At 43.1% G+C, this 23,746-nt stretch overlaps 1 protein-coding gene across 16 annotated transcripts in view; it reads left to right on the plus strand.

The window, feature by feature from the left end:
• The window catches only part of LOC129833028 (nuclear factor 1 X-type-like), a 211,516-nt gene that overhangs the window by 24,228 nt on the left and 163,542 nt on the right, over nucleotides 1–23,746 (plus strand). For 13 of the 16 annotated variants that reach the window (XM_055897244.1, XM_055897249.1, XM_055897246.1 and 10 more), the window contains one exon: nucleotides 16,551–17,082. In XM_055897244.1, the coding sequence (XP_055753219.1) occupies nucleotides 16,551–17,082 (532 nt within the window). The other 3 variants (XM_055897248.1, XM_055897253.1, XM_055897247.1) reach the window with 3 other exon arrangements.

Below are 23,746 nucleotides of genomic sequence, written 5' to 3' on the forward strand. Positions count from 1 at the left end.
AAAACATCATAGAAACTCCAATCCATGTAGAAAGCCTATATTCTGTCTGAAATAAAACCAGGCATATGTTTTTTTAATGAAAAAAAATGTACCCTAATTTATACAGCAGTCTAATTTATCCAATCCTGAGTTCAATGTTTCATGATTTTCCATATAGACTTGTGTAGACCTTCTTTTAAAATGCCAGTGAAAGAGTTAATCTGCACATGCCAGGTCTCCTGTCATCCAGACGCGAAAAGAATCGAGAAATATAAGGCCAAAGGGTTTCTCCATGGATACAGTCACGTTGAACATTTTCTGTTCTGTTAATATAATGCACATTGTTTGCTTTGTTTAATTGAAACACTTTATTTTTGTATAAATTGCATGTATAACTTGTATGGGGCAACAGGTAGAGTTGCGGTTAACACGTGCCATGTGAGTGCAGACTTGGAACTGAAGTTTTTGAGTAGGTTAATGGGCTACATTTGGTTTGTATGCTGTTGATTAACATATTTTTTTTCATGTTTTTGAATAGGCCTAAATATATAGGCAATTGCTCTCCCATTTTAAGGGCACATATCCCAATCAATATTCTCTTGAATTAACAAATCAACACATTTCAACTGGCCTATAAGCACACTGACGTATTTGCATACACTATTCCCAACACCTACAGGGGTAAAGATAGTTTACTATTTTTTTTTGCCATTCAATAGATTTTCCATCCGTGAATTAATCCCTTTCTATACAGCCTAGGCAATGCCTACACATATTTATGCAACGAATTGTATTGTAACATTTTGTAGATTTTAGCCTGCCAGTTTGGATTTTTAGCTGCATTTATTTGTAGGTGCTTGGGTTTATTCTGCTATTATTAATTGAAACTGGATTTTACTGACGGTGACAAAGTGGCACAAATGGCTCGCTGGCGGGAGTGCCAACCAGTCTTTCCAGCTCCTTCATTTCCATCGTCCTCTTGGCAGATTCCTATGATGATGTCTTCACTCTTTAAGCATTCATATTGTGAGTGCCGCGTGAGGAAAAAAACAGTGGCAGTATGTTTAATTGTCTTGGCCAAAGTCTTAACTTCACTACTTTTAATGAGTTTGAAATGTTTTTCAATAGGCTAGATCATCATATTTTGAAATGTAGTCTACTGTGAATATGTGAAATCACTATTGTGGCATTTGGCCTATATCATAACATGGCCTGTCTGCTTGTTGTAACACAAGGCATCGTGATAATAGCAGAATAAACCCAAGCACCTACACTGGTCTGTAGGCCTGATGTTTTTCGCGGTCTTTTAGGAACAGTCACGAGCAGCAGGTCTAGGTGGGGTCAAGTCTTCGTTGAATGAGAGCGTGCGCACAGCATGTTTCTGCTCCCTGTCAGTCCAGACATGTTATTGAAAATTATGACAAATAAATTAAATGAGAGACACAAAGGTAACCATTTGAGACACTGGTTGAAAATAGCGATAAAAATGGCAGGGCTAGCTCAAGCAATTCAGCATGTAGCCTGAGAGGAGCCATTTAGACGTTATTTGAGTGAGTAAATAAATGTAGGCCAATCATGTAAATGAACGAAAATGTCTGTATGATAACACATTTAGCTTTAAAAAAAAATACAATTATTGATATCCATAGACTGTACCTTGGCTCATTGGAGAATGTAACAAGGTGCCAATATAGGTTAGCATGTGTTGCCAATGTGAAGGCAGAGGCCTAGGCCCTAAGGTTTTCAAATGGTTTAAGAAATATAGCTGTGAACAACATAACTGTCAGTGTTTTATGCATGTTAAAGGTCTATAGGTTTTATGTTTTTACTCTCACAATGCATGGATGGATTTGTCAGTTGAAACAACAAGTTATTAACATGATTTGCAACAGAGAGCTAATAGAATGTTTTACATACAGTAAAGTATTCAGGCACCATTTGAATTAATTGTATTCATAAAGAAATGCTAGCTACTTGATGCAAGCCTTGTGCTGCAATTTGACTGTCTCTATATTAGGGATGCCAAACGCTCAGCCTGCTGCACAGACTTTATGGATGCTCTAGTTTAGAGCGCCTGGTTAAATTGTGCTCAAGAGTATTTTTTAAATCTTTAAATGTTTAAACTAGTGAGAAATATAGCCTATGTGATTATTGAAAAAACCTGCGAGTTTGCATCATTTACTATCATCCTAAATTAAGATATAGAATTATTTCGCCATATCTAATTAATGTACAGTTGAAGTCAGAAGTTTACATACACCTTAGCCAAATACATTTAAAGTGACTAGTGATACATTTATTACATCAATTGTTCCATTATTAAAATGGCTAGAGTTGAGTCAGTATGTTGGCAGCAGCCCCTTAATGTTAGTGATGGCTGTTTAACAGTCTGATGGCCTTGAGATAGAAGCTGTTTTTCAGTCTCTCGGTCCCCGTTTTGATGCACCTGTACTGACCTCGCCTTCTGGATGATAGCGGGGTGAACAGGGTGGTTGTTGTCCTTGATGATCTTTTTGGCCTTCCTGTGACATCGGGAGGTGTAGGTGTCCTGGAGGGCAGGTAGTTTGCCCCCGGTGATGCGTTGTGCAGACCTCACTACCCTCTGGAGAGCCTTGTGGTTGTGGGTGGAGCAGTTGCCGTACCAGGCGGTGATAGAGCCCGACAGGATGCTCTCGATTGCGCACCTGTAAAAGTTTGTGAGTGTTTTACGTGACAAGCTGAATTTCTTCAGCCTCCTGAGGTTGAATCTGAGTACGGCGCTCAGAGCCCAATCCAGCCAAAGATATATCCGCCATGTTGGAGTCAACAGAAGTTAGAAATAACATTATAAATATTCACTTACCTTTGATGATCTTCATCAGAATGCACTCCCAGGAATCCCAGTTCGACAATAAATGACTGATTTGTTCCATAAAGTTCCATAAAGTCCATCATTTATGTCCAAATAGCCACTTGTTGTTTGCATGTTCAGCCCAGTAATACATCTTCATGAGGCGCGAGCACTACGTCCAGACAAAAACTTCGAAAAGTTCCGTTACAGGTCGTAGAAACATGTCAAACGATGTATGGAATCAATCTTTAGGATGTTTTTAACATAAAACCGGAGAATTCCATTGTCTGTAGAAAAGCCCTGGAACTAGAGCTAACTGTCGGGGCCGCGCGTCACGAGCCTGAGACACTCTGCCAGACACCTGACTCATTCAGCTCCCATTCCCCCCTCCTTTATAGCAGAAGCCTGAAACAAATTTCTAAAGACGGTTGACATCTAGTGGAAGCCTTAGGAAGTGCAACTTGACCACATAGACACTGTGTATTCGGTAGGCCAAGCTTTGAAAAACTACAAACCTCAGATTTCCCACTTCCTGTGTCACACCCTGACCATAGTTTGTTTTGTATGTTTTATGTTTTGGTTGGTCAGGGTGTGATCTGTGTGGGCATTCTATGTTGTATGTCTGGTTTGTCTATTTCTGTGTTTGGCCTGATATGGTTCTCAATCAGAGACAGGTTGTCTCTGATTGGGAACCATATTTAGGTAGCCTGTTTTGTAGTGTGTTTTGTGGGTGATTGTTCCTGTTCGTGTGTTCCTGTTTTGTCTGTGTTCACTAGTTCGGGACTGTTAGCTTAGTTGGGTTTTCATCTGTTTATTGTTTTGTTCTATATTGAAAAGTATTCAAATAAATATGGATACGTACCACGCTGCGCATTGGTCCTCCTCTCCTTCCACGGACGAAAGCCGTTACATCCTGGTTGGATTTTTCTCAGGTTTTTGCCTGCCATATGAGTTCTGTTATACTCACAGACATCATTCAAATAGTTTTTGATACTTCAGAGTGTTTTATATCCAATACTACTAATAATATGCATATATTAGCATCTGGCACAGAGTAGCAGGCAGTTTACTCTGGGCAAGCATTTAATCCAAAAGTGAAAATGCTGCCCCCTATCCCAAACAGGTTAAATAATGCCACTTTATATAATGTTTACACACCCTACATTACTCATCTCATATACACTGCTCAAAAAAATAAAGGGAACACTTAAACAACACAATGTAACTTCAAGTCAATCACACTTCTGTGAAATCAAACTGTCCACTTAGGAAGCAACACTGATTGACAATAAATTTCACATGCTGTTGTGCAAATGGAATAGACAAAAGGTGGAAATTATAGGCAATTAGCAAGACACCCCCCCAAAACAGGAGTGATTCTGCAGGTGGTGACCACAGACCACTTCTCAGTTCCTATGCTTCCTGGCTGATGTTTTGGTCACTTTTGAATGCTGGCGGTGCTCTCACTCTAGTGGTAGCATGAGACGGAGTCTACAACCCACACAAGTGGCTCAGGTAGTGCAGTTCATCCAGGATGGCACATCAATGCGAACTGTGGCAAAAAGGTTTGCTGTGTCTGTCAGCGTAGTGTCCAGAGCATGCAGGCGCTACCAGGAGACAGGCCAGTACATCAGGAGACGTGGAGGAGGCCGTAGGAGGGCAACAACCCAGCAGCAGGACCGCTACCTCCGCCTTAGTGCAAGGAGGTGCACTGCCAGAGCCCTGCAAAATGACCTCCAGCAGGCCACAAATATGCATGTGTCTGCTCAAACGGTCAGAAACAGACTCCATGAGGGTGGTATCAGGGCCCGACGTCCACAGGTGGGGGTTGTGCTTACAGCCCAACACCGTGCAGGACGTTTCGCATTTGCCAGAGAACACCAAGATTGGAAAATTCGCCACTGGCGCCCTGTGCTCTTCACAGATGAAAGCAGGTTCACACTGAGCACAAGAGCACATGTGACAGACATGACAAAATCTGGAGACGCCGTGGAGAACGTTCTGCTGCCTGCAACATCCTCCAGCATGACCGGTTTGGCGATGGGTCAGTCATGGTGTGGGGTGGCATTTCTTTGTGGGGCCGCACAGCCCTCCATGTGCTCGCCAGAGGTAGCCTGACTGCCATTAGGTACCGAGATGAGATCCTCAGACCCCTTGTGAGACCATATGCTGACACATGCACATTTGTGGCCTGCTGGAGGTCATTTTGCAGGGCTCTGGCAGTGTACCTCCTTGCACTAAGGCGGAGGTAGCGGTCCTGCTGCTGGGTTGTTGCCCTCCTACGGCCTCCTCCACGTCTCCTGATGTACTGGCCTGTCTCCTGGTAGCGCCTGCATGCTCTGGACACTACGCTGACAGACACAGCAAACCTTTTTGCCACAGTTCGCATTGATGTGCCATCCTGGATGAACTGCACTACCTGAGCCACTTGTGTGGGTTGTAGACTCCGTCTCATGCTACCACTAGAGTGAGAGCACCGCCAGCATTCAAAAGTGACCAAAACATCAGCCAGGAAGCATAGGAACTGAGAAGTGGTCTGTGGTCACCACCTGCAGAATCACTCCTGTTTTGGGGGGGTATCTTGCTAATTGCCTATAATTTCCACCTTTTGTCTATTCCATTTGCACAACAGCATGTGAAATTTATTGTCAATCAGTGTTGCTTCCTAAGTGGACAGTTTGATTTCACAGAAGTGTGATTGACTTGGAGTTACATTGTGTTGTTAAAGTGTTCCCTTTATTTTTTTGAGCAGTGTATATATACTGTACTGTATACCATCTACTGCATCTTGCCTATGCGGTTCGGCCATCACTGATTCATATATTTTTATTGACATATTCTTATTAATTCTTTTACACTTGTGTGTATAAGGTAGTTGTTGTAAAATTGTTAGGTTAGAATACTTGTTAGATATTACTGCATGGTCGGAACTAGAAGCACAAGTATTTCGCTACACTCGAATTAACATCTGCTAACCATGTGTATGTGACAAATACATTTTTATTTTATTTGGTAGCATTGCCTTTAAATTGTTTAACTTGGGTCAAACATTTTGGGTAGCCTTCTACAAGTTGGGTGAATTTTGGCCCATTCCTCCTAACAGAGCTGGTGTAACTGAGTCAGGTTTGTGGGTCTCCTTCCTCGCACACGCTTTTTCAGTTCCGCCCACAAATTTGATATAGGATTGAGGTCAGGGCTTTGTGATGGCCACTCTAATACCCTGACTTTGTTGTCCTTAAGCCATTTTGCCACAACTTTGGAAGTATGCTTAGGGTCATTGTCCATTTGGAAGACCCATTTGCGACCAAGCTTTAACTTCCTGACTAATGTCTTGAGATGTTGCTTCAATATATCCACATAATTTTCTTTCCACATGACGCCATCTATTTTGTGAAGTGCACCAGTTCGTCCATGCAGCAAAGCAACCCCACAACATGATGCTGCCACCCCCGTGCTTCACGGTTGGGATGGTGTTCTTTGGCTTGCAAGCCTCCCACATTTTCAACATAACGATGGTCATTATGGTCAAACGGTTCTGTTTATGTTTCATCAGACCAGAGGACATTTCTCCAAAAAGTACAATCTTTGTTCCCATGTGCAGTTGCAAACCGTTGTCTCGCTTTTTTTATGGCAGTTTTGGAGCAGTGGCTTCTTCCTTGCTGAGCGGCCTTTCAGGTTATGTTGATATAGGACTCGTTTTACTGTGGATATAGATACTTTTGTACCTGTTTCCTTCAGCATCATCACAAGGTCCTTTGCTGTTGTTCTGGGATTGATTTGCACTTTTCGCATCAAAGTACGTTCATCTCTAGGAGATGTCTCTAGGAGACATCTCTAGGAGACAGTACCGCTCAGGTAGGCTACTTCCTGAGCGGTATGACGGCTGCGTAGTCCCAAGGTGTTTATACTTGCGTGCTATTGTTTGTACAGATGAATGTGGTACCTTCAGGCGTTTGGAAATTGCTCCCAAGGAAGAACCAGACTTGTGGAGGTCTACATTTTTTTTTCTGAGGTCTTGGCTGATTTCTTTTGATTTTCCCATGATGTCAAGCAAAGAGGCACTGAGTTTGAAGGTAGTCCTTGAAATAGATCCACAGGTACACCTCTATTTGACTCAAATTATGTCAATTAGCCTATCAGAAGCTTCTAAAGCCATGACATAATTTTCTGGAATTTTCCAAGCTGTTTAAAGGCATAGTCATCTTAGTGTATGTAAACTTCTGACCCACTGGAATTGTGATATAGTGAATTATAAGTGAAATAATCCGTCTGTAAACAATTGTTGGAAAAATTACTTGTGTCATGCACAAAGTAGATGCCCGAACCGACTTGCCAAAACTACAGTTTGTTAACAAGAAATGTGTGGAGTGGTTGAAAAACTAGTTTTACTGACTCCAACCTAAGTGTATGTAAACTTCCGACTTCAACTGTATATGACGCTACTTTCTATGATGTGGACAGTATGTGTTACTACATTTTACAAGCTGACGTAATGGTTTATACGGTTCCTTTCTGTCCCTTTTTAAACCTCTGAAATCGTAGTTTTTTTAACATTTACCTCAACATTAAAGTACTTCACCAATCAGTGCGGATTTAGCAGTTTGCTATGGAGCGGGGAAACTATTTACATGCATTGGACAGACACGAGATGTGTAGGGCACGAGATGCAACTGAAATTTTGCAGGTGGGGAGAGAACGAGAGTGGGTGGATGGGGAGGCTTGACTTGAAGCGTTGGGCATCTTGTTGTTATTTTTCTTTTAATTTTTTAATTTTTTTTAATTTCACCTTTATTTAACCAGGTAGGCTAGTTGAGAACAAGTTCTCATTTGCAACTGCGACCTGGCCAAGATAAAGCATAGCAGTGTGAACAGACAACAACACAGAGTTACACATGGAGTAAACAATAAACAAGTCAATAACATAGTAGAAGAAAAAAAAAAGAATCTATATACAATGTGTGCAAAAGGCATGAGGAGGTAGGCAATAAATAGGCCATAGGAGCGAATAATTACAATTTAGCAGATTAACACTGGAGTGATAAATCATCAGATGATCATGTGCAAGTAGAGATACTGGTGTGCAAAAGAGCAGAAAAGTAAATAAATAAAAACAGTATGGGGGTGAGGTAGGTAAATTGGGTGGGCTATATACCGATGGACTATGTACAGCTGCAGCGATCGGTTAGCTGCTCAGATAGCAGATGTTTAAAGTTGTTGAGGGAGATAAAAGTCTCCAACTTCAGAGATTTTTGCAATTCGTTCCAGTCGCAGGCAGCAGAGAACTGGAAGGAAAGGCGGCCAAATTAAGTTTTGGCTTTAGGGATGATCAGTGAGATACACCTGCTGGAGCGCGTGCTATGGGTGGGTGTTGCCATCGTGACCAGTGAACTGAGATAAGGCGGCACTTTACCTAGCATAGCCTTGTAGATGACCTGGAGCCAGTGGGTCTGACGACGAACATGTAGCGAGGGCCAGCCGACTAGAGCATACTGGTCGCAGTGGTGGGTGGTATAAGGTGCTTTAGTAACAAAACGGACGGCACTGTGATAAACTGCATCCAGTTTGCTGAGTAGAGTATTGGAAGCTATTTTGTAGATGACATCGCCGAAGTCGAGGATCGGTAGGATAGTCAGTTTTACTAGGGTAAGTTTGGCGGCGTGAGTGAAGGAGGCTTTGTTGCGAAATAGAAAGCCGACTCTAGATTTGATTTTGGATTGGAGATGTTTGATATGAGTCTGGAAGGAGAGTTTGCAGTCTAGCCAGACACCTAGGTACTTATAGATGTCCACATTTTCTAGGTCGGAACCGTCCAGGGTGGTGATGCTAGTCGGGCGTGCGGGTGCAGGCAGCGAACGGTTGAAAAGCATGCATTTGGTTTTACTAGCGTTTAAGAGCAGTTGGAGGCCACGGAAGGAGTGTTGTATGGCATTGAAGCTCGTTTGGAGGTTAGATAGCACAGTGTCCAAGGAAGGGCCAGAAGTATACAGAATGGTGTCGTCTGCGTAGAGGTGGATCAGGGAATCGCCCGCAGCAAGAGCAACATCATTGATATATACAGAGAAAAGAGTCGGCCCAAGAATTGAACCCTGTGATACCCCCATAGAGACTGCCAGAGGACCGGACAACAGGCCCTCCAATTTGACACACTGAACTCTGTCTGCAAAGTAGTTGGTGAACCAGGCAAGGCAGTCATTAGAAAAACCGAGGCTACTGAGTCTGCCGATAAGAATATGGTGATTGACAGAGTCTAAAGCCTTGGCCAGGTCGATGAAGACGGCTGCACAGTACTGTCTTTTATCGATGGTAGTTATGATATTGTTTAGTACCTTGAGCTTGCTTAGGTGCACCCGTGACCGGCTCGGAAACCGGATTGCACAGCGGAGAAGGTACGGTGGTATTCGAGATGGTCAGTGATCTGTTTGTTGACTTGGCTTTCGAAGACCTTAGATAGGCAGGGCAGGATGGATATATGGATATAGCTCACATAATTATACCTATGGAGGAGCAGCTTCAATAAAATAATAAAATAACGTTATTAACCGGTTCCTATGCAATAACGGTACTGTTTTGGAACAGTATATATCACTTTCGTTCACAGTTCTGATTCTGTTCCTCAATTGTTTTTGTTATTTTCCAGTTTAAGGTTCTTGTCCCTGAACCGGTTCCAACCGCTGCGTGCAACCTCATATCCCCCCTCTCATACAATTGATTTCAATGTGATAATCAATGAGTGATTGACAAAACAGTGTTGCATTTCTCTTTATGTTTTGGGGACCCCCGAATCAAAATACAACATTCCAAACTGTAGCTGACTGTGTTCTGCAGGTTGTCCTCTAACCAGTGATGTGTTTTTTTTTGTTGTGGTAATTTCAACAACAGATTGTACAATATTTGGAGGATATATACATAGATATATATACACTACCGTTCAAAAGTTTGGGGTCACTTAGAAATGTTCTTGTTTTTGAAAGAAAAGCAAATTTTTTGTCCATTAAAATAACATCAAATTGATCAGAAATACAGTGTAGACATTGTTAATTTTGTAAATGACTATTGTAGCTGGAAACAGCAGATTTTTTATGGAATATCTACATAGGCGTACAGAGGCCCGTTATCAGCAACCATCCCTGTGTTCCAATGGCACGTTGTGTTAGCTAATCCAAGTTTATAATTTTAAAAGGCTAATTGATCATTAGAAAACCCTTTTGCAATTATGTTAGCACAGCTGAAACCTGTTGTGCTGATTAAAGAAGCAATAATACTGGCCTTCTTTAGACTTGTTAAGTATCTGCAGCATCAGCATTTGTGGCTTCGATTACAGGCTCAAACTGGCCAGAAATAAAGAACTTTCTTCTGAAACTCGTCAGTCTATTCTTGTTCTAAGAAGTGAAGGCTATTCCATGCGAGAGATTGCCAAGAAACGGAAGCCAAGATTGCCAAGAAACCAGCTACAATTGTCACGTTCATCATAATGAGTAGACCAAGGCGCAGTGTGCGTAGAGTTCAACATATTTAATAAATTGAAACTCACCAAACAAAACAATAAAGCACAAATGAAACGTGATGCTACTGGTGTGCACACAGGCAACTAACTGTAGACAAGATCCCACAAAACACAAAGGGGAAACTGGATTGGGAACTGTCGCCGGAAGCTCTGGACTGGGGACTGTGGAGGCTGGAAGCTCTGGACTGTGGAGGCCTGATGCGTGGGACCGGTACAGGTGGCACCGGGCTGATGACACGCACCTCAGGGCGAGTGCGGGGAAGAGGCACAGGACGTACTGGACTGTGGAGGCACACTGGAGACCTGATGCGTGGGACTGGTACAGGTGGCACCGGGCTGATGACACGCACCTCAGGGCGAGTGCGGGGAAGAGGCACAGGACGTACTGGACTGTGGAGGCGCACTGGAGACCTGATGTGTGGGACCGGTACAGGTGGCACTGGACTGGTGTCCCGCTCCTCAGCACGCCCGCTCTACAGCGCTGTCAACGTCAGCACTTTTCTCCGGAATCTTGCGTCGAGCTCCTCACTCGACTCCTTGACTGGCTCTGGTTCACCCCTCGGCTCCGCCGACCACTCTGTGTGCCCCCCCAAAAACATTTTTGGGACTGCCTTTCGGGCCTCCGTCGTGGTTGCGACTCCCGGAGTCGTCGTTGATCCTCCTTCGTTGCCTCCTCCTGCTTCCACACAGGCAACTAACTATAGACAAGATCTCACAAAACCCAAAGGGGAAATGGCTGCCTAAATATGATCCCCAATCAGAGACAACGATAAACAGCTGTCTCTGATTGAGAAGCATACCAGGCCAACATAAACCATTAATCACCTAGATGACCCACCCTAGTCACTATCACACCCCAACCAACATAGAGATTATACAGCTCTCTATGGTCAGGGTGTGACAACAATAGTCATTTACAACATGAACAATGTCTACACTGTATTCCTGATCAATTTGATGTGCCTCCTTTCAAAAATAAGGACATTTCTAAGTGACCCCAAACTTTTGAATGGTAGTGTGTGTATATATATATATATATATATGTTATAGGCTACAGTAAGCTACTAAATAACATTTCCAGTGGCACACTGACTCACCTAATGATGAAAATGAAGCCATAGACTAGTCGTGGTAATGGTCGTAGCAATAGCCTATCTCAAGATGAACTACTTTGAAAAACAGTGCTGCTGGTCGCAAAACACTGGGAGTTTTTGAGAGTAGTCTTCTCTTTTCAGCAGTAGGTATTTGTTTTCCAAACTGAACATTTTTCCTGCGATTGTATTTTGAAATGTGCAAAAGACAAACCCACAGACGTAACCAACCATAGAAATATAATCCATATATGGCTGTTCTCATTCAAATCAGGACTGGCAGCCATTGCTAATGTATTCATGAGTTTAACGGTCAAATTGCCAGAGTAAGAGGTTCCGAAACCCTTCTATGTCTATGGCCACAAAGCAGCAAGCTGCATATTTGACATGTATGCTGCACAAACTGCGGACTTCCCGATTGTAGGCATACAGATAACTGCCAAAATAATGGAAACACTTGAGTAATTGAGGGATACAAAGTATATGTTATGGTGCGGGGTGCATTTTCCTGGCATGGCTTCAGTCCACTTGTAGAATCTATGCCAAGGCGCATTGAAGCTGTTTTGGCAACTCTTGGTGGCCTAACACCCTTTTAAGACACATTATGTTGGTGTTTCCTTTATTTTGGCAGTTACCTGTATGCGCTTGTGATAACACTTAATCCACTGTTATTTATTTTTTTAGAAACTATTGATCCTCTGTGGCTAAGTTATGCTCTCTGGTTTATTTTGAATATTGAGAGTGGACCCAGCCCCTGACTCACACACTTGACCAGTCACATTTATTTATTTTGCATTTTATTTGTAATTGTTTTATTCATCAGTTACCCAATCAAGTCAGGGCCCCCCAGTTACCCATGTGGGCCCCGTACGTGCTGTGATTTATTTATTTTGATGATATACCATAAATCACCAACACAGATTTGCGCTGCCTACTCTATTAAGAGGCTGAAAATAGGACTTGCTTATTTTTTATAGAGAGGTGAGGTAGGCTGCAGTTTTCAAAATTCCGCTACTAAAGAGAGAAATGCATTGGGAGCAGTGGCTGGCTGACATAATTGATTATTGAATAACAAAACAAGAAATGCAGATACGGAAGATATGTAGAAAAGGAATACAACTAATTACTGAGGGTTTATTTGTTGTTGTGTGTGTGTGGGTAGGTAGGAGATCATCATTGAAACAGAGCACTGTTGAAGGTTGTACACCTTAAAGGACAAGTGCAGTAAAAAAAAAAAAAAATCTGTGTTTTATATATATTCGCACACTATGTGGAATAATACTGTTAAATTGTGAAAATAATGATATTACCCTTTTAAGTGTAAGAGATGTTTGAAAATACCGCCTGAAATTTCAGCCTGTTTTGGTGGGATGGAGTTTTGGCCTGCAATGTGACATCACCTGGAGGTAAATTAGTTAATAGACCAATAACAAACCCACTAGGCACAGACGTCAATTCATCATCTATTCCACGTTGGTTCAACATAATTTCATTCAAATGGAATGGATTCAATCAGTGTGTGCCCAGTGTGAAGACATTTCCAAACCTCGCTGCCAATAACAGCTAGTTTTCAGTTTTCCCCTCCTCACTCAGACCACTCCCAGACAGTCTTAGCAAAATTTTTGCATGAGAAATTGCTCTTTGCTAAGAAGCAATTTATTGTTATTTTTTTTACCATTTTAATTGAAAACAATCACAGTAGTGTACTTAATTGTTACTCAGAAATTATATAATATTGAGATAAAAACGGCTTCATTGGACCTTTAAAACCACATCACAGTTTTGAATGTGGGATATTTGCATGATTAAATTGTATCTGCTGTAGTGCTTCATAGGATGATTATGGTTTTAACAAAAAAAGTGCACTTGCAAGGACTTTGAACCGCAAAGCGTTGCACAGTGGTAGCATCTATAAATTCTTAACCACACAGATAGTCCACTTTGCGTAGGTCCCTGTACTGGAAACCACTCCTTTCTTTCATGAAGGCCGAAACTGTTATTGTCTTGATTTCCAGATAGTGTCTCATCTTATGTTCTCCCTGTATCAATATCCTGTTATTTTTGTGTGTGTGAGTCTTTGTATTTTATGCACGTGTACAGGTATATTTGCTCAGCACTCTCTCACTGTCCTTCTCTCTCTCTCTCTCTCTCTCTCTCTTTCTCTCTCTGTCTCCCTCTCGCACACAGACTCACACATACTCACCCTATAAAGTATGTGTATTTTCAATTGAGATGTTCCTCTTATTTTAATGTCAGTTTTGTCTCTCTTTTGTTAGATGCTCATCGTGTTCTGCGACAATGGGTATTAGAGAAAGTAACAGAAATTGAACAGAAACCCAGGGATATATTGTCCTTTATTGTGCATCGTGAAAGTTGATGGGTGTGAGCCAGACCATCTTGAAGCCAACTACTAAATGCTGATGTGCTGCTGTCTTCATCGTTCTAAGATTAAGTAGAAATAGTTCATGATACTGCAGCATATTAACCAGAGATTAGCATATATTGTTAGTACAGAGTGAGCGTGCACAAATACAAATGTGTTTTATATCATCTTTGTTGCAAATGGTGGACCAGAAATTGAGACCTTCTTCCATTTTACGGCAATTACAAACCCTACAAACCCAACCCAAAGAACAATAAGACGTCCACTTATTCAGACCGTTACAGATGCCTCTGCAAACTGTCCTGCAGTTGTAGAAGAAAGAGATGCATCATGGAGGCAAGGCACTCATTATTAGTCACAAACATGGACGACACAGCCATTGGAGGCTTTTGAGAAATAAAGCTCAATGATTCATCTGCAGACTCTCCTGTTTTTGGACTGGTGTTGATGAGATTGGGCTGAATACACCATAGCTACAGTTGTACCGGAACAGTACCCATTTCCCACCATTGTATTTCTCGTTTGCCTATTCGATATGTTGGTGTTCCTCCTTTACCCTCCGTAATAGACATGCAGTGTACTGTATATGCTTTGGTTTTAAAGCACCCAGCGATACATTGATGCATCTTCTCTCAGGGTGGGAAAAGGGTGTGTTTGTTTCCCACTCTTTGTTCCTGTGGTAATTCCAAGACCAGCTGCTGGTTGTGAGGTCTGGTGGGATTTTGGAGCTGTGTGTTTTCTCTTGCCATCCTGTGCCAAGGTGGCGTTACGGAAGCAAAAAGAGAGGGTGGGGGTAGTGAGATGAGGCAATGGCGGCCATACTGGAGATGGAAGCAGACTGAGAGTAGCAAGGATTGGTGTACGAGAAATACATGTCTCCTGAACTTTGCTTATGTGTCAGATAGGAACTTGTTGATTTGGCAAATTGTGCACTGTCGGACAGGACTACGTACACTCTTTCTCTCTCGCTCTGCCTCTCTCGCTTTCCCTCTCTCATTCTCTCTCCGGCTCTCTCCCTCTCATTCTCTCTCCGGCTCTCTCCCTCTCTTTGCCACTAACCCCCCCCCCCCTCCTTTCTCCTTTCCCTCCCTTTCAGCTCTTGAAGCTAACGCATTGGCTGGGCTACGGGCATCTTGTTGCCAAATAGGTGGGCCCTACTCGTGTTGGCAAAGGCTCAAGCAATGGTTAGGGAAAGAACGCGGAGAGGATGAGAGACGGCGAGAGAGAAACAAAGAGAGAAAGAGAGCGAATTGGAGAGAAAAGGGGAAAAAAGAAGCAGCACTCGGCTTTGCCAGCGGTCGTACGCGCTTGTCCAACATTGATTTGGTTCTCTCCTTTTTTTCCTATTCTGTGCTCTGCACTCCCCAGCCACCCCGCCTGTGTGTGTGTCTCTCTGAGTCGTACGTGGGGCCCACAGATCTGAGCAAACACCACTACCAATTACGCTTTGCCAAGGATTTTTTTTTGCTTTATTTCCTCCTTTTTTGTGGGGGGGAGCGCAAAAGAAGAGTGTTTATTTTAAGTGTGTCTATTCCAGTTGTTATATTTAGATAATTTTTGTTCTTAAATACCATTCACCATTTCTATTTTTACCATATTTCCATTATTTCTCAATATTAGTTTTCTTCTCTTTAAATTTGGGTATTTTGTCTTTCCATCCCAGATTTAACCAGTGATCCTTTGCGGCATTACGCTGTGACCCCCAGAACACCCAGGGGGGGTATCTTGTTTTGTTTAACTTTGTTCCACTGCTTACTGTGGGCAACTGGAGATTCCCGAGATCTTCTGCTAATTATCTTTTTTTACCCACAAGTTTTTTCATCTGCACGTTTTTTACACCCTGTCAAACCAGCACTTGCTGTACATTTGTGAGTGCGAGAAAAAAAGTGGTGTTGGAGAATTCTTTTTCATTTTGAACGTTGTGCCAAATTTATGATGAGAGGGCAAAATGGTAACTACCAGACCGTCTGTCTTCCTCTTGCAGTGTGTTTTTGTGGTGATTTCTGTCCGCTTTCAGTTTGTTGTTGAAATGTGAGTCTGGTTAGACTTCTTTTGCATGGCAGCAGGAGAGATAGGAAATGGTATGGCAGATCTTTTAGCAGCACATTTTAACAGTGGTCTTGTGGCGGCTAAGATGGGCGGTGAACGACCGGTGTGTGGCAACCCTGGCACAGGAACACTATGGCGAGATCTAGGCATTGTCGCTGAGCGATGTGTAATGAAGGTATTATAGTATAGCTGAATAACTTCTCCTTTACAGTGGATGTAAAAAAAAAAGTGTTTGCTTTGGCTTGAATTTTTTAAATCTCGTTTGTCTTTTAAATTTCAATTAATCTGTTATTACAGTTTAATATACTTTTTAAATGTGCTTTCAGATTATATTTTTTTGTAAGAAGGACAGGACCAGTATTTTACTATTTGCAATGTAATTGTATGTATGTACCTACAGTATTATTACATTTTGGATATGATTATTATGATTATGATTATTATGATTATTATTATTATTATCATTATTATGTCAGTTAGTGGTATTGTTGGTAATGCTATCCATGTCTAAGTAAGTTGTTTCTGAACTGTATCCTCTCTATTGGCACTGCATTTACATTCTATCAAAACAGGAATTATTTTTGGGAAAAATGTCAGTAAATTGCCTCATCACTCTTCTATCTTCAATAACTGATCTTCAGCTGCTTGCATGACACCATACAGCATGAGAATAACAGAGCACCCTCTCTCTCTGTCTCTCTCTCCCTCTGTTAGGATGAATTTCATCCCTTCATCGAGGCCCTTCTCCCCCATGTCCGTGCCTTCTCCTACACCTGGTTCAACCTGCAGGCCCGCAAACGCAAGTACTTCAAGAAGCACGAGAAGAGGATGACAAAGGATGAAGAACGAGCAGTGAAGGACGAGCTGCTGGGTGAGAAGCCTGAGATCAAGCAGAAGTGGGCGTCGCGGCTGCTGGCCAAGCTCCGAAAGGACATCCGGCCCGAGTTCCGTGAGGACTTTGTGCTCACCATCACAGGCAAGAAGCCCCCCTGTTGTGTTCTCTCCAACCCCGACCAGAAGGGCAAGATCCGCCGCATCGACTGTCTCCGCCAGGCCGACAAGGTGTGGCGGCTGGACCTGGTGATGGTCATCCTGTTCAAGGGCAGCCCTATGGAGAGCACGGACGGAGAGCGGCTGGTCAAGTCGCCCCAGTGCTCCAACCACGGCCTGTGCGTCCAGCCCCACCACATCGGCGTGTCCGTCAAGGAGCTCGACCTCTACCTGGCCTACTTCGTCCACTCACCAGGTCAGTTGGTGAACGCCTTACAGCTTTCTCTGTCTTTTTCACACACACACACACACACACACACACACACACACACACACACACACACACACACACACACACACACACACACACACACACACACACACACACACACACACACACACACACACACACACACACACACACACACACACACACACACAGGTCAGTTTGTAAGGCCTTTTGCAGCCACACCCTGAGCCTTGCCAAACCCTGCTCCTCCCCGTGCACCACCAGACCAAATGCTAGCCTGTGATAAATAAAGAGAATCGCCTCCATGTGTAACGCCTTATCAACATTACAATTATAATACAACACATTACAGAACACATTTGACACCACTGACACACTGTTTAGTTTGTGTGTTGTTTTTGAGTTGTGTATGTGTCTTTAAATGTGTGCTTATCCAGAGATAAGGTCTGTGCTGGTAAATTTGTTCAGGTGCTTGTGTGCAAATGTGTCTGAATTCAAATATGCATGTTTAGGGGTGTGATGTCTGTAAACAAACACATCTGCAAATGTGTTTGTCTCTGCGTGTGCTAATGTGCACAGTAATTGTCTAGCTATAAATGAGTATATTTAAGGCTGTTTTGTGTGTGTGTGTGTGTGTGTGTGTGTGGCCAAGATAAAGCAAAGCAGTGCGACACAAACAACAACACAGAGTTGCACATGGAATAAACAAACATACAGTCAATAATACAATAGAAAAGGTATATATACAGTATGTGCAAATGAGGTAGGATAAGGGAGGTAAGGCAATAAATAGGCCATAGTGGCAAAATAATTACAATATAGCAATTGAACACTGGAGTGATAGATGTACAGAAGATGAGTGTGCAAGTAGAGATACTGGGATGCAAAGGAGCAAAATAAATAAAAATATATAAAAACAAATAACAGTATGGGGATGAGGTAGTTGGATGGGCTATTTACAGATGAGCTATGTGCAGGTGCAGTGATCTGTGATTGCTATGTTAGATTACTCGTTGGTTATTACTGCATTGTCGGAACTAGAAGCACAAGCATTTTGCTACACTCGCATTACCATCTGCTAACCATGTGTATGTGACAAATAAAATTTGATTTGATTTGATTTGCTCTGACAGCTGGTGCTTAAAGCTAGTGAGGGAGATATGAGTCTCCAGCTTCAGTGATTTTTGCAGTTCGTTCCAGTCATTGGCAGCAGAGAACTGGAAAGAAAGGCGGCCGAAGGAGGAATTGGCTTTGGGGGTGACCAGTGAAATATACCTGCTGGAGTGCGTGCTATGGGTGGGTGCTGTTATGGTGACCAGTGAACTGAGATAAGGCGGAGCTTTACCTAGCAGAGACTTATAGATGACCTGGAGCCAGTGGGTTTGGCAACGGATTACACTGTGATAGACTGCATCCAATTTGCTGAGTAGCATGTTGGAGGCTATTTTGTAAATTACATCGCCGAAGTCAAGGAACCGTAGGATGGTCAGTTTTACGAGGGTATGTTTGGCAGCATGAGTGAAGGATGCTTTGTTGCGAAATAGGAAGCCGATTCTAGATTTAATTTTGGATTGGAGATGCTTAATGTGAGTCTGGAAGGAGAGTTTACAGTCTAACCAGACACCTAGGTATTTGTAGTTGTCCACATATTCTAAGTCAGAACCGTCCAGAGTAGTGATGCTGGATCCAGAGTGTGTGGTGTGTGTGTGCGGTGCATGTGCGGTGTGTGTGTGTGGTGTGTGTGTGTGTGTGGTGTGTTTGTGCGGGGTGTGTGCAGTGGGTGTGTATGTGTGTGGTGTGGTGTGTGTGTGTGTCAGTAGCAGTCTGTTGTGTGTCTCTGGGCTGAAGAGCGTGGTGACAGCTGGCCCAGTCCCATGTTGTTTGGGATGCAGGCGACTGAGGCAGGGAGAGTCGCCCCATCTCCAGCCTCAACCTCCCGCACTCTACTCTCTCTGGAACGGCAGCCCACCTCACAGTCAGCCCTGCTTCGGTCGCTTCGCCAACACACACTCGCTCCCGCTCTCTCAATACACGTACACTCTCTCACACACTCTTATAGCTTATACACAGAGACTTCCATACACTAATGCAAACAAACACACACACACACACATGCACACTGCGTACAGAGACGGCCCTTCTCTATATTAGATCGTCAGTTTGGTTTAGTATGTTTATTCACTTTTTTATTCGTCCAAATTCAACACAGGTGTTTCCTCAACAAACTTTATATGATACTCTATAAGCAGTCCTTTTTCATCAGTTACTTGTATGGAACATGTGGATACTTACTTTGGAATGGAAAATGTAATGTTGAAATAGAGGAGACACCGGTGTCAAGGAAATGTATAGTATATTTTGAATTTTACGTTTCTCTTAGTCTGGTGGATACACAGAGCCCCCCATGTCGGAGGTCAAATGTTCCTCAGAATTTTATAGATTAATTTATCATTTATTATATATTAGCTGTTTAGATAGCTTGTCTTGGGTATCACTAAAATAATGCCACACTTTGTTTTGTAAATTATCTTAAAAAATAATAGTAATAATAATATATATTTTTCAATAATATATTTGTATCTGTCTCTGATTACACAATTTAATTTATATTTTTCTATTCCATGACTTTGATCATGAGAAAAGCAATAACGACTGCATTAAATAGTTTTGAGTCTTGACATAGCACATTTTTCATGGTTATGAAGTAACCTTGCAATTTATGTCTGACAAACAATTTGCTGTTTGAAGATTTTGCTTTTGGCGTTCATCTTTTTCTATAACTGAACAGTCCACTGTGATCGTGCTGAAATGAATCTTCCATTTATTTTCTGTGTTTCCTATTGTCGGTTAGCAATGAAACACTCAAGTGAAAAGTGTTGTCAGGTATTCTGTGGGTGCAGTTAGTTGATTGACTCACGTATGGGCTGATGGAACCCTCACGTACGTGGAACCCTCTCCTGCGTTGGTTATCCATTAGTATAGGGCTAAAGAAACGTATTGTCTTACACCAGGCAAGCGTACAGTTACAGAGCCCTAATTCTACTTCTTGGCACCATGATGCTTCAGGCCTCTGTGACAGAGTACCCCATGCCGTGTTCTTTTCAGCACAGTGTGTAACTCAGCGTCAGTTAGCTGGGCCTCTGTGAGCTCGTCTTCCTGTTTCACAATGTGCTGCCGCTAACCCAGGCTCAGATTAGCTCCCTGTGAAGCCGCCTCTTAGAGCTTAGCTCTTTTACCCTGTGCCAGTATTCACCAGTCATCCCGATACTGTTTTACCCTTCTGTGTGTGTGTGTGTGTGTGTGCGTGTGTGTGTGTGTGTGTGTGTGTGTGTGTGTGTGTGTGTGTGTGTGTGTGTGTGTGTGTGTGTGTGTGTGTGTGTGTGTGTTTACGTATGTCAAGATTCATTTATTTTCTTTAACTTAAATGGTTGCTGCAGTTCAGCTAAATTAAATATAGTATTCTCTCACTTCCCACTGGGCACAGACGTCAGTTCAACATCTAGTTTTGATTTACATTTGGTTGAGTTGTCAACTAATGTGAATTCAACGTAATTTTTTCCCCACAGTGTCATTGGATTTAGGTTAAAAGATGGGTAAAATAGGAAATTCCCTTACATTGATTACTTTTTGCCAATTAAATCAGTTTTCCACATTGATTCGGCGTCATCACATAGAATATTTTGGTTAAATGATGTGGAAACAACGTCCATTCAACCATTTTTTGCCCAGTGGGTTGGCTTTGTGCCTCTGTACAGGGTGGTATTACATCATAAATCATTGCTTTTTGTTACCTTTTGTTGGAATCGTTGTTTCCCCGCATCTTTGTCCACACTCATGTCAGAGAATAGAAAGTGTTTTGGCAAATGCACAAGCCTTCCAGGCCTCCTCACTTCTACAGAGACGGCATAGAACTGTCGGCGGACAGCCATAGGCTCCACCTGGTTCTCCTGCCCATAAGTTTCACTACCGTAACACCTCAACAGCAGCCCACACTCCTCCACTGTACACTGCAAGAATGAAAAGTACCATCTTAAAAAGCATGAACCAGTAGAGCCTCTGAAGGAGATGGGGTTAAAAGTTCACTGAGTGTAAGGGAGAGAGGGGGAACAGTGAGTGGTTCCATTTTAACCTTTGGAGTGGCAACGTTACCGCTTTATTCTTAGCTCCCTATCCCAGGGTGTCTGTGTCTTTCGGAAGCTATCAGAGTCCAGGCCTTATCAGTGCATCTGAGCCGTCGGTGTGCTACAGTTCTCCTGCCCACTGATGTCACCGTCGCCAGCTGCTGGTTTTTCCCCTGCAGTATGAGTGACAGGAGACTCCTATCCTCCTCTGCAGTAGTGCTTTTGTCCAATTATAGACTTAGGCCTTATGGGCGGAGCAGTGAGGGCTAGCTATTACTGATCAAAGCAGCTTACTCTGCTGCTCCACAGCTGCAAGGCCCCTTATCAAAAGTATTGTAGACAAATACCTGGCTGTTCACCCAACGTAATGCAATTTTTTTTTTTTTTTTTTTTTTTTTACCGTTATTTTACCAGGTAAGTTGACTGAGAACACGTTCTCATTTGCAGCAACGACCTGGGGAATAGTTACAGGGGAGAGGAGGGGGATGAATGAGCCAATTGTAAACTGGGGATTATTAGGTGACCATGATGGTTTGAGGGCCAGATTGGGAATTTAGCCAGGACACCGGGGTTAACACCCCTACTCTTACGATAAGTGCCATGGGATCTTTAATGACCTCAGAGAGTCAGGACACCCGTTTAACGTCCCATCCGAAAGACGGCACCCTACACAGGGCAGTGTCCCCAATCACTGCCCTGGGGCATTGGGATATTTTTTAGACCAGAGGAAAGAGTGCCTCCTACTGGCCCTCCAACACCACTTCCAGCAGCATCTGGTCTCCCATCCAGGGACTGACCAGGACCAACCCTGCTTAGCTTCAGAAGCAAGCCAGCAGTGGTATGCAGGGTGGTATGCTGGTGGCAATTGCATTTAACCTGTAAGAGTCAGTCACCCAGGACTGGTTGTCCTGAGGTAATTCCTGATGCTGCTGATGATAATGGTTCAGGGATGTGGAGGAAGAACGGGCTGAGCTCGTCTTTGATCAGATGTTGAATAAAGCACGGCTCAGCCAACCAGGCCCTGCCAAGGCCCAGCTCAGGTCACTGCGCGATGGGAAAAGTTCATGTTTTTGTGCGGTGTGTTCCATATTTGTCAATCGGATGAATCGCCGCTGTTCCAGTATTAGTCATGTTTGGAGCGTGCTCCCTCTCATACGGTTTTCATTTCTGCTCTGTTATGATAAAAAGATGTTTCTGAGTGCACCCCTAATCTGTCCACCATGCTAGGAGAGATCTTGTCCAGGGATGTGCATTGTTGGGTCGCTGACCTATGCCAGCTCCACGGTGCGGTGAACTCTGGCGCTTACCGGCCGGGACAATGAGCCCATCTCCAACTCCCAGACTCTCCATCTCGCAGACCACAGCAGAGAACAGAGAGAATGATTTAACCAAACCAAACAAAGAGAGTGAGAGCCTTGGAGACCGACAGAGACTTAAGACTTAACACCCTGTCAACCTTATCTATCGTACAGATTTAATATGATTTGCACAATATCCTGAGCTTTAAAAGGAGATAATGGTATTATCAGATTTTTCGAATGAATATGAAGTTGCCAAATGTGACACAGAATTGTATTTCCCCCAAAAATACAGCCAGCTCTTTGCGTCTTTGTCTTTGTCTATTATGAAGGCAGGCCTGGGAAGGTTTGGGGGTTGTGGATGGGCGTTGGTCCTATGTTCTCTGATTCTGCTGCTGCAACATTCTGTCTCATACTGTCTCTGTCCCTGTGCCCAGACACAGAGAGAGTGTGGATGGGACCACACGGTCATGTGGATCCTTTAAGTCTGGGTACGTCATGCTTTGGCCAAGAGTGTTTGCCTCTCAGATATAGGGTGATGAAGGAAAAGTGGCGGACATTAAAAGTATTTTTAAAAGAACTATGAGTTTTACAGGAAAGAAGATCTGCTCTTTTCCTTGGCCGATAAACAAACTGAACTGCAGACTTCTGGAAGAAGAACAGAACTGTGTTCCTCCAATGTTCTGGCATGGGTCTGTAACCCGGGCCGACAGAGAAATACTGAGAACCGGCGCGAGGGGGGCCACATTCATCTCGTGTGAAAATCACCCCGTGAACCCTCTTAATGGAAGTTTAATATGCTGTTGTCATTTGAATAAATGCACCAATAAAGTTTGAGCGTCGGCGAGCCACTCATGACAGAACAGTGTCATTGACACAGTGGCGTTTTTAATATGCAAAGGGTGCAGGGATCTCAAACAGCCTAGCTTGGCCCGTTTTCAGGGCCCTAGTTTTCCCAGTTCCCTTTTTGTGTGTGTGAGGAGCACAGAGTGTATGGAATCCCTGGTAAACAGATTATTCGAGGGTGATAGGAAGTCTGAGGAATAGATGAAAAGACTCAACCCGTTAGGCGGTTAGAATTGCAGGGACACTGTGCGCTCCTTAACCACTTTTACCCATAATTCCTCCATAATCACAGTGCATTTACTGGCTTGTTAGTACACGGACATACTTTATCACAGTATCCCATTTTCTTTATAAAAACAATACATTCACAGGGTCAAGTACATAATATAACTGTCTCCTTTAGGC

The sequence above is a fragment of the Salvelinus fontinalis genome, chromosome 34, assembly GCF_029448725.1.
Source record: "Salvelinus fontinalis isolate EN_2023a chromosome 34, ASM2944872v1, whole genome shotgun sequence".
Taxonomy (NCBI): Eukaryota; Metazoa; Chordata; class Actinopteri; order Salmoniformes; family Salmonidae; genus Salvelinus; species Salvelinus fontinalis.